Source organism: Heloderma suspectum, chromosome 2 (assembly GCF_057233095.1).
Source record: "Heloderma suspectum isolate Gila_16-S chromosome 2, 16-S_ref, whole genome shotgun sequence".
In the NCBI taxonomy this organism is placed as follows: domain Eukaryota; kingdom Metazoa; phylum Chordata; class Lepidosauria; order Squamata; family Helodermatidae; genus Heloderma; species Heloderma suspectum.
In genome coordinates, this window is record NC_139459.1 from 200,022,451 (window position 1) to 200,034,922 (window position 12,472).

The following is a 12,472-nucleotide window of genomic DNA, read 5'->3' on the forward strand; positions in this document are numbered from 1 at the left end:
GTCCTCCCAACCCTAACCTGAGACTTAACCCCAACCCCCATGAGAAACTGAAACATGTCCCTACCCACAGGGTATATGAGACCAGGCAATCCATCCTGGTTAACCACTCAGTCTTTCTGGCCAAGAGTAACTTTATCCAGTCCCCTGTTCCTACACAGGGAGCCAGGTCTTTCCAATCCTAACCTTAACCAGAGGCTTCCTTACTGTCTTGAGAATACTGTGTGAATGGGGTGATCTCCCCCCATGTGAATGGGGAAGATCTTTCAGTTGCACAGGAGGGTTAGGGTTAAGCCTCCATTTAGTGTTAGGGCTGGGAACTTGCCTCCCTGTGCAGGATCAGGGGCCTGGATAAAGTTCCTCTTGGCCAGACATACTGAGTGGTGAACTAGGCCAGCTTCCTTACTGTCTTTGAGTATACCGTGTGAATGGGGAGCTCTTTCAGTTGCAAGTGAGGGTTAGGGTTAAGCCTCAGTTTAGGGTTAGGGTTCGGAAGACCTGGCTTATCATCCAGGAATTCAAAGAGAACCCCAGAGTAGCATCCAAGGATCTGCAGACCACTCTCACCTTGGCTCATGTGAGTGTTCTTCATTCAATATTCAGAAAAAAAAATGAACAAGAATGGTGTTGATGAGAGGATAGCCAGGAGGAAGCCACTGCTCTCTCAGAAAGACATTGCTGCCTGTCTGAGGTTTACTAAAGATCACATAGATGATCCTCAAGATTTCTGAAACAATGTTCTCTGGACAGATGAGTCAAAGGTAGAACTTTATGGCCTCAATGAGAGATGTTATATTTCATAAAGAACAAACACTGAATTCAAACAGAAGAACCTCATCCCAGCTGTCAAGCATGGTGGTGGGAATGGCATGCTTTGGGTCTGCTTTGCTGCCTTGGGACCTGGACAGCTTGCCATCATTGACACAACCATGAATTCTGCAGTGTATCAGAAGATTCTAGAGGAGAATGTCAGCTCATCCATCCGTGATCTGAAGCTGAACTGAAAGTGAGTCATGCAACATGACAACAATCCTAAACATACAAGCAGATCTACAAAAGAATGGCTGTGGGAGAAGAAATTCCATATTTTAGAATGGCCTAGTCAAAGTCCAGACCTAAACCCCACTGAAATGTTGTGGCAAGACATGATGCAAGCTGTTCATACAAGGAAACCCTCAAATGTCACTGGGTTGAAGCAGTTCTATAAGGAGGAATGGGCCAAAATTCCTCACAACAAATGTGAGAGACTGGCCAACAGTTCCAGGAAACCCTTACTTGAAGCTGTTGCTGCTCAAGGGGGTGCCACCAGGTACTGAATCTAGAGGTTCACATACTTTTTCACACATGTATATTGAATGTTGCATTAGTTGTGGATAAATAACATGTTGAAAAGGCATCATGTTTGTGTGTCATTTGTTTAATCAGATCACCTACTGTTCTTTAGAATTATGGGGTTAGATTAAGATCTAATAACATTTTAGGTTGGAAGTACATGACAATCAAAAGGGGCTCACAAACATTTTCTCACCACTCTAAACAGAAAAAGTCTTACAATGCCCAACATTCATAGAATCATAGAATAGTGGGGTTGGAAGGGGCCTATAAAACCATCAAGTCCAATCCCCTGCTCAGTGCAAGAATCCAAGTTGGAACATGCCTGACAGATGGCTGTCCAGCCTCGTCTTGAATGCCTCCAGTGTGGGAGAGCCCACTACCTCCCTAGGTCATTGGTTCCATTGTCGTATTGCTCTAACAGTCAGGACATTTTTCCTGACGTTCAGCCAGAATCTGGCTTCCTGTAACTTGAGCCCATTATTCCGTGTCCTGCACTCTGGGATGATCGAGAAGAGATCCTGGCCTTCGTCTCTGGGACAACCTTTCAAGTACTTGAAGAGCGCTATCCTATCTCCTAACTTGAGCACGCTCCGGGAGAAACTTGAGCACACTCCGGGAGAGAGCGCAGGACAGGAAGGCCTGGCGTGCTATGGTCCATGGGGTCACGAAGAGTCGGACACGACTGAACGACTGAACAACAACAACATCCTATCTCCCCTCAATCTTCTCTTCTCAAGGCTAAACATGCCCAGTTCTTTCAGTCTCTCTCCATAGGGCTTTGTTTCCAGTCCCTTGATCATCTCTGTTGCCCTCCTCTGAACCCTCTCCAGCTTGTCTGCATCCTTCTTAAAGTGTGGTGCCCAGAACTGGACACAGTACTCCAGATGAGGCCTATCCAGTGCTGAGTAGAGGGGAACTAGTACTTCCCGGGATTTGGAAGCGATGCTTCTATTAATGCAGCCCAGAAGAGCATTTGCCATTTTTGCAGTCACATCACATTGTTGGCTCATATTCAGCTTGTGATCGACAACAATTCCAAGATCCTTCTCGCTTGTAGTGTTGTTGAGCCAAGTATCCCCTATCTTGTAACTGTGCATTTGGTTTCTTTTTCTAGGTGCAGAACTTGCTGTTGTTTTCTGCCCAGCGCTCCAGTCTATCAAGATCACTTTGAATTCTGTTTCTGTCTGCCAAAGTATTAGCTATCCTGCCCAATTCTGTGTCATCTGCAAATTTGATCAGCATTCCCTGCACCTCCTCCTCCAAGTCATTAATAAAAATGTTGAAGAGCACTGGGCCCAGGACTGAGCCCTGCGGTACCCCACTCATTACCTCTCCCCAGTTTGAGAAGATCCCATTCTACAGCCACCTATGCTGACTGGGGAATGCTGGGAGTTACAGGACTTTTTTTCTGTCTAAACATGTGTAGGATTGCCCACATGCTTACAATCTAAGGGTGCAGGTCCTTGTTATTTTTGCACAGTGCTTTGTAATTTTTGGAATAATAATAATGCCACAAACTCATCTGGGCTCCTTCTCACAGCCCTTGTCATCCATTTTCCCTTGCCTGCTGCACTACTATAGAACTACTTCCCCTGGCCTTTGCTTTTGTCTGTGTGACCATGGAATGTCTCCCTGGGTGTAGATTCCTTCAACCTCATCCAGCTGCCAGTTTCTACACCAGAGCCAGCTGGGTTTAGCCTGTCATTTTGACCATTAGTCTTCTCTCAGACAGCCCTTTATATTGCCTGTTTCAAGGATCCTCTGTCAAAACCCTCAATATGAAATGAAGGCCAAGTATCCAGTTTCAGTATGTGGAAATGACATCAGGATCATGTTTTTGATCCACAGCATATCAAAAGGAGAGCTTATCGCACATCTTGATAAGCTCCCACAGACTGGGTCAATACGCATTACCTACTAAAAATCATGACTCTTGTTATAGTGAATGAATGTAGATATATTTCTGAAAGCCATGGCATGTGTAGCAGGGAATTCCCCATCTCAAGATTATATCTGGGAAGGTTTTCTAGACTGACCAGAGTTCAGATTCAAGTCTATTATCTACCTCTTCACCTTGACAGATATGCAGAGCCGGCAAGCGCAATAGTCCATTCAGAGCATTGCTAAGTGATTCAGCAGCAAAGTCAAGAGGAGGCCAAGGATGAGGCATATTATTTAAATGCGACTGTGATAATTTACAGGCTCATATGGTGTTGGATTTCAAGGAAGGAAAATGCAAAACTGAATTTCTACAACTGGATTTTAGGTAAAGGACTGAGTCATCCGTATAAATAGCATAATGGTGTGACCGTCATTGAAAGGACATTTTAATGAGAAGTATAACTTTGGACTGCAGTTGAATGCTGATTAATTCAAACTCAGTGACAGGATATAATAATAGGGCACATGGCACAACCGTCGTCAGTGCAATGAATAGCCCTGCTGATCGTCCTGCTTACAATATGCCTAGTTTGGGACAGACAGTTTGAATGCATGGTGGGAGAGCCTGAACACTTACCTGCCCCTCTCATCTGCTCAGCATAACAGGTGAGACAAGGGCATGTGCATACATTTGTATGATTTATCCCCCCCTTTTTTTTTCTTTTCTTTTTTGAGGGGAAAGGATCCCAGGCACTCTAGATCAGATGCTACACTCTGTAGGCATGGAGACGTCAAATGAGTATTGCCAGACTAAGCATGGGAAGCAGCCCACTGACCTCCATTATAATACTGTTTTTTAAAGAAAAAAAAAAGCATTGATGCCAATGTTTGTTTGTTTTTTTACATTGCTGTTGTTCAGTCGTTCAGTCATGTCCGACTCTTCGTGACCCCATGGACCATAGCACGCCAAGCCTTCCTGTCCTGCGCTCTCTCCCAGAGCGTGCTCAAGTCCATATTCATTGCATCAGTGATGCTATCTAGCCATCTCATCCTCTGCTGTCCCCATCTCCTTTTGCCTTCAGTCTTTCCCAGCATCAGGGTCTTTTCCAGGCAGTTTTCTCTTCGCATTAGGTGGCCAAAATATTTGAACTTCAGTATCTGTCCTTCCAATGAGCACTCAGGGTTGATTTCCTTTAGGATGGACTGATTTGACCTCCTTGCAGTCCAGGGGACTCGTAAGAGTCTTCTCCAGCACCACAGTTCGAAAGTATCAATTCTTTGGCGCTCAGCCTTCCTTATAGTCCAGCTCTCACAGCCATACGTTGCTACTGGGAAAACCATAGCTTTGATTAGATGGACCTTTGTCGGCAAGGTGATGTCTCTGCTTCTTACTATGCTGTCTAGGTTGGCCATAGCTTTCCTCCCAAGGAGCAAGCGTCTTTTAATTTCATGGCTACAGTCACCATCTGCGGTGATCTTGGAGCCCAAGAAAGTAAAATCTGTCACTGCTTCCATTTCTTCCCCTTCTATATGCCAGGAAGTGATGGGGCCAGATGCCATGATCTTAGTTTTTTTAATGTTAAGTTTCTAACCAGCTTTTGCACTCTCCACTTTTTTTTACATACATAGTAGAAAATTGTAAGAGGTGGGCCCAAGAATACCATCTAAGAACATTAGTAGATCCATAATCAGACCAAGGCTGCCTTTACATTAATGAAAAAACCCTCAGTCCTCCTGTTGTGGAGCCTTTCCTTGTTTACAGTGGTGACCATGTGATTGCTGAGAGGGGAAGCTTTTAATTTTCAAGGTTCCATAGAACTCAGTGAAACAGCACCATCTAGTGGCTGTTTGAATAGCGCAACATCCCGACTTAAATAGATTGCTCATTATTTCCGGTCTTTTTGAGATGGAATAACCAGAACATACCTCTGGATGTGCCCTGGAGGTTCACGACGTCATCTAAAGGGCCCGCAAACTTCCGTGAGTGAGCAGTTTCAACAGCAGGATAAAAGCTCCATGTGAAGAAGCCCCAAGAGTCCATCTATTCCAACATTCAGTGCCAAACAGCCGCCTCTGGGAAGCCCACAAAAAGGACATGAGTACAAGAGCAACCTCCCACTCATGTTCTCCAGTAACTGGTAAACAGAGGCATACTACCTCCAATACTGGAAGTAGTATATAGCCATCATGACTAGTAGCCATTGATAGCCTTCTCCTCCAGGAATTTGTTTAATTCCCTGCAGCCATCCACCTTGCCCATTCCTACAAGTTGCCCACCCCTGCACTAGAGTCTGATGGAACTGGCTTCTATACACAGAAGGCTATAGATTCATTACTACTCTTTGTGAAGTGAGTGTTCCTCGCTGATTAACTGGGCATCAAAATGGGTGACAGGATTGGAGGGGAGTCCCTACAGAAGGAAGGGACCAAGACATATGCAAGAAAAATCCTGCTTTGAAAATAAAAGAATGGATCCCCCCAATAAGCCCCCCCCAAAAAAAAACCTATGGGTCTGGGGAAGCATGCAGTCTGCACTGCATTTTTACATCTTTATTGCTTTCTAAAATTCTGAAACCCTTTCCAGTCTCATTAGCTTCAATTAAACTGTCTATGTTTTAAACAATTGGCTCCTGTGTGCTCCTAACCAGTTTCTGTACAGCTGACAGCTTCAAATAGGAGATTATCACTTCCACACATTGACATTTTCCTTGTTTACATTGTTACTTTGCAAATCATTAAGAGCTGGCAGGCTAGAGTAGTGTTTGGTTACATTGTTAGGATAATCAGCACTTTCGAGATCTCGTTACACTGTAAAGGAGAAGGGAATACCCTTAAAAAGAAATGTAGATGTTGGTGTATGGAACTATCAAAGGGACTCACATATTTTCTGCAGTTTACATGTGTAGCAATTAACATGAAAAAGCAGTTGTGCATGATCAGTCACTTGTGACAATTGTGCAATCACCAAGTGGTCATGCAGTGAGAAGCTGCAGCCAATCACAGGCTCCCATGCTTCTGTGTACATGTAGTAAAATGCATGTGTGTACATGCATACACCTGAGTTTCATACTGTTTCTAAATGCAAGTGCTTTCTGGGCAGGAAAGGGTAATATGCAAAGCAGACCTCACTCTTCAATACGTACCCATATGTTCTCTTTTTCTTGCCTTTAAAGAGTTCTTTGTCAATAATAATTATAAAAAGAACATCTTCTGCCAATGTTAGAGGAAAGAGAACTGCATGCAATTAATCCCACATTTTAAAGAAATATATTCTGTGCCAATAATATTTGGCACATATTTACAAGGAGTGGTAATGCCGTCATAGATATTAACATGACTTAATGCAAAGCCTAAAAAAAGCAATATCTGTATTTGTTTGTTTTGTTAGACCACCTTTCCGAAGCCAACCAAGGCAGTTTACAAAGATTTCAGAAAATAAAAACTATAATAAAAAAATAGTAAATCAGTAAACACAACCCTTAAAAGCTATAGCAACCACGCATATTGTACAGTGAACTATCTATATTGTTGCCTAATCCCATGTGCATTTACTGAGAAGTAAATTCCACTGGTTTTAGTGTGACTTTCTTGTGAGTAAGTCTGCGGAAGATTTAAACATTATAAAAGAATCTGAAGTTGCTTGCTTAGAAGGACCGGAAAAGGCCAGCAGTTCTAACTGCCTGCTCCAGAAATATGACGTTGCATATATCAAAGGTTGCTTGCATGATTTACTTTGTTGTTTACTAGAACTGTGAGGGTCACGAATCAGAGGCAGGTGCAAAATATTGAGGGAGCAGAAGAGTAAATTCCCTTCTGCACCACATAAAACAGACACTGTATAATCAAACGCAAACCTACATCTGAGTTACTACAGATCAGGGATTCTAACAAACTCTTGAAGTGGCCGATAGAGGTGCAGAAAGACCTAATCAAAGGCAACTCATTAATACTCATATTTTACAGGTGAGAAACACTGAAGCTATGAGATGAACCTCATGCCCGAGGGCCAAAACCAGCCCTCTTGGGGGTCAAATCTAGCTCTCAAGGATGCCCCCGCAACCTACCCTTTCCCCCAGCATCCTGTCATTGGTGGTTTCCCAGATTTTGTGCAGCTTTTCACCCATTCTATAAGACTGAAATAAGGCTTCATTACTGGTAGTGACAGCTTTAAGCTAAAATATGCTGGTATTTGCCTTCAGCCCTGCCCACCACTGGATAGCTTCTGCCACATAATGAGTAAGAACCTAGCTGTTCAGGAGGGTTTTCAGGGACAAAATGTCTTGACTGCTGCTGAATTTGCTGCAGACTTTATAAATGTATTACTGCTGATATAAATATCTGCTATTGCTTTTATTATGTCTTATGGCTCTCTTCGGTTATGATCTAACTTAATTCTTTATTGATTTTAACTTTTTTTGGTAGCCACTTTGGATTCCTTTTATGGAAGAAAGGTGGGAAGGAAGTCTTTTAATAAATTAATTGCATAAGGGTGCAGTCCTATCCTTGTTTAGACAGAAAAAAAGTCCTACAACTCCCAAGATCTTCTCCAAAATGGAATTCAGCCCTAGGGCTGAAAGAGGTTCAACCCTCCTGTGCTTAGAGATAAGTGATTATTTAAAAGGATGGGCATGAATATGAACTTGAGCACGCTCCGGGAGAGAGCGCAGCACAGGAAGGCCTGGCGTGCTATGGTCCATGGGGTCACGAAGAGTTGGACACGACTGAACAACAACAACAAAAGATGGGCAGAGAATTGGGCCAGGGGAGGGGAGGGTTTACTTGCATTTTGTCCTGCTATTGTGAAACTATTGGGAATCAGTAACCCTTGTAATCACTACGCAAATCATCCAGAGAGCTATCAGTAGATCTCACTGTGCCTTCTGCCAGCCCCTGATATATATATATATATATATATATATATATATATATATATATATATATCAGTCTCCTGCTCTTGATCAACCCACATCATCGATACATTTTTTTAACAAACAAAAAGCAGAAGCAAAAAGGGTGCACTACTCTAAAGGACAGACAAATGCTTCAGACACTTAAGCCAAGCTATTTCTTCTCCCCATGGAGGGTTTAAATGTGTTCTCTCCTTAAGAAAAAAACAACAACACAGGGAGGGAAGACACTTGGAAAATTTAATGTTGGGAAACAGTAGGTGATTAAAGGGTCAAATGTCCCCTCCCTCTCCATTCTCTCGCTGCTTCTGATCACCCAACTGGAAGTGGTATTTCTTTTTCAAAATGCATCATCAGGCTACCATCACACATATTTGCATGTAATATATTGCTTGGGCCTTAGCAATATATTCCAGAAAGCTCCAAAGTAGAGATGTGAAGGACCATGGAAAAATGGTGGGGAAAAGGGGATAGTTTTCTTCTGGGTTTTTAAAAAAAAATTTCCCCGGACCTTCACATCTCTACTCCAAATTCAAACTATTTTTCTTTCTTCTCCCAAGGCTGCAAACCCCATGCACACATACTTATTTATTGCATTTGTATCCTGCCTTTTTTCCTCTTGCAAGGAACCCAAGGCAGCTTACATTATCATCATCCTCTTCTCCATTCTATCCTCACAACAACAACCCTGTGAGGTAGGTCAGGCTGAGAGTCTGTGACTGGCCCAAAGTCACCCAGTGCCTTTGGGCCAGAGCTTCCATGGCCAACTGGGGACTAGAAACTGGAACTCCCAGCTCCCAGTCCAGCACTCTAGCCACTACACCACGCTGGCATAGTTGGGAGTAAATCCCATTGAACTGAGCTGGACTTATCTCTGAATAGACATGCATGCAATTGTGCCATTAGAGCAGCCATCAGAAGGGATTGATCACAGACATGTGATACAGGCCTAGAAAGGTTCACTTTGCATAATCAAAGATCCTTCTCATAACACTTGTTTCCAAAGACACATGTTCACTACAATAAAGAAATACCCATGCTTCTGTATATTTTGGCCCAACAAAAGCATTGGGAACCCAACACATATTGTAGTACTTAATCTCTGCTGTCATAGAAATACCATCTCCTGCTTGAAAAACAAAGCACAATATAACACAAGAAGGCAGCTTTTCAAGTGGCCATATTAGGCATTTCAGCTATCTGGTTTATTAAAGGTAACTTTCTACTCCTGTATAAAAAAGCACCTTAGCCAGGTAGTGATAGTAATATCCTATGCAAATTATTTAACAATTTGCTCTATTTTATGATAGAGCTCCTTAGGATTTTACTTCTAGACAGACACCTCTTAGATGTGAAGATCTTGTCAAATGATCTTGTCAAATGTAAGCACTTTTAAATCCCATTGACCTTAGTAAGATAGTTCAGCTTAACAGGCCTAAAAGCAAATGCTCAAGAATTTACTTAGGGTGCAATCCTATGCTTGTTGCTGGAGCATGCTGGGAGTTGTAGGACTTTTTTCTGTCTAAACAAGCATAGGATTGCACACTTATACAATTAACTTATTAAAAAAAACTTCCTTCTCACCTTTTTACCGTAAAAGAGATCCAAAGTGGCTACCAAAAGAAATTAAAACCAATACAGAATTAAGTTAGATCATAACCAAAGAAAGCCATAAGAAAACCTAAAAGCAACAGCAGATATTTATATCAGCAGTAATACATTTATAAAGTCTGCAGCAAATTCAGCAGTAGTCAAGACGTTTCGTCCCTGAAAACCCTCCTAAACAGCTAGGTTCTGACTCACTATGTGGCAGAAGTGATACAGTGATGGATTCCATGACAAAGGTGACAAGACCGAGAAGACCCCATGGGTGTTTGCAGGGTGTTTTTAAATAAATAAATAAACACACACATACACACACACACAGCTAGGCAACAAGAAATTTAGAGTGATCTCTGAGATTGCTCCTATTGAGAGTGGCTGCCAGACTCAGACTCTATGCCCTTCTCTGGAGGAGGGCCTCCCTGGGCCAGCAGGCAGCTCAGATGAATTATGCTTGTTCCAATCTAACGATGCTGCTTCTGCAAATGTTACAAGATATGAAATCCCTAGAAATACAATGACAATATAAACAAAGGAGTTGTGGTGCATTTTAGTGATCGGTTGAGGAGCTTGGGGGTCCTGCTAGACCCAGCCCTGCTTTTGGAGGGGCAGGTGGGGTGGGGGCAGTGGCCAAAACAGAAACCAAAAGTAACCCAGCGGAATAGAAACCAAAATAGAAACCAGCGGAATAGAAACCATTTCCTGAGGTTCTCAGGAAATGGGTAGTGGAAATCCTTTTCTTGGGAAACAGAAACTTAGTGCTGCTGTTTTGATGGGTTGAACATTGAAAGAAAGGCAGAAGGGTTTTCTGTGTAAGGTTGCTAGAGAGAGAAAGCAAAGAAGCAGAGCTATTTATATTTGATTAGCTATGGATATCAGGAACTACTTCAAAAAGCAGCAGACAGCTAGTCAGCCCCAGAAAGAAGACACTATTCATCAGACATTGTGCAAGTGGCACCCAGTGTTCCTGCCTCAAAAGAGACAGAAAGCATCCAGGTACAGGCAGGGGCTGGGCAAGAGAACATCCCAGCTGAAAATACAGAGGCACCTACCTGTACCATACAACTGGAATGACAGGAAAAGCTTGATGTCTAAAGCAAATCCTCTATCAGCTGTGTTAGAATTTGAGCTGCTTACGCAATGCTGGACCCCTGCAAAAAGTTACAACTTCAGGCATGACAGTACAGGTCCAAGAGCATTTCGCCATGCATGGCTTTCTAGATATTCCCCTTGGCTAGCATACTCCACTGTTTTGAAAGGACCTGTACGCCGTCATTGCATTTTACTTCCACAGCCAGTAGTATGAGGGGTGCAGGGCACATTCATTACCAAATTTTGTACCAAGTACAAAGACTTAAATGAAGCTGCAAGAAAGCACTCAAAAAGTGGATGGCATAGAGGTTCACATGAAGATGCTTCTAACTTCCTTTCTGCCATGAACAGAAAAGTGTCAACTGAACAGCAACTTAGTAAGTCATATGCAAGGGCTATAGAGGAGAACAAACAGAAGCTGTACTTACATTGCATATTGTCAGTTGTATGGCCTTGCTCTTTGTGGAAGGACCAGTACCACAGATAACATGATACACTCTTAGCAGTTTTATATTGAGGCAGGGGATGAAATATTTGAAACAAAATTGGAAACTGGGGCAGGCAACGTGAAGTACACATCTGCAAGAACGCATAATGAGCTAATAAAGTTGTGTGGCCAGATTTTGAGGGAAGATATTGTGAAGTCTAATGCTTCCATAAGATTCTTAGTTTTAGCAGATAAAACAGCAGATATTTCTGGCATAGAACTGTCTCTAGGTGTAAGATTTGTGGAAGTGATGGGAATGCATCCGTACATGAAGAATTCCTTGGGTTCATTTCAATCTCAGACCAAACTGCGGGAGACATAGCCAACCCAATCTGATCTGCTTGTTCTGATTTTGGTCTAGATCTCAATAAGTTAGTTGGACAAGAATATGATCATTATTCAACCATGGCAGGAAAAGAAGGTGTGTTTCAAGCACAAATCGGGGCAATCTATCCTCAGACAACCTTTGTCTACTGCTCATCCCACAGACTTAATCTCACTGTAAATAATCTGAACAATATAAGTGATGTGCCGTAATACAATTGGCACAATTAAAGCCATCATAAACAATTTCTGTGGGAGCATCCAAAGGTGACATCTAATACTCCACATACCAATACTATGTGAAACACAGTGGACTCAAAAACGCAAGAGTATCAGTGTATTTTTACAAGTATTGTCTCACAACTCAAGCAATTAGCAGGATCAAGCAACACCAAGACAAGACAACTTTCACACCAGTTGTCGTGTGTAACATGGACACCAAATTTATTGTTTGTCTTGTGATCATAAGCAAATATGCTTCAGTGCTAAAGCCAGCCAGCCAAGCTCTGTAATCTGTGAAGTTGGATGTAATGGAAATGAATGCACATATACAAGAGTTGCTGGGAATAATGGAACAACACAGGGAAGCTGTGAGGAGACCTTTAGCACAATAATAGAAAAGTGTAATAAACTGGCAGATGAAGTGGATGTAGAACTTAAAGCACCTAGACGAACCATACAATACACAAACCACGCCAATCAGCCCAACAAACCCACAGAAAATTTCTACCAGTGGTCCATCTACATTACCTAACTGGATTCATTTATCACCTCACAGAAGACTCATTTCAGTGATGAAAACCAACCTGCTTATGGTTTACTGAAACTACATCCATCTCAGATATAC

At 42.4% G+C, this 12,472-nt stretch overlaps 1 protein-coding gene across 1 annotated transcript in view; it reads right to left on the reverse strand.

The window, feature by feature from the left end:
• Positions 1 to 12,472, reverse strand: part of LOC146353773 (uncharacterized) — a 197,853-nt gene that overhangs the window by 90,102 nt on the left and 95,279 nt on the right. Inside the window, exon 2 of the mRNA XM_084837248.1 lies at positions 5,140 to 5,286. Within this exon, the coding sequence (XP_084693374.1) occupies positions 5,140 to 5,254 (115 nt within the window). The 5' untranslated portion in view covers positions 5,255 to 5,286. The remainder of the gene's footprint in view (positions 1 to 5,139; positions 5,287 to 12,472) is intronic.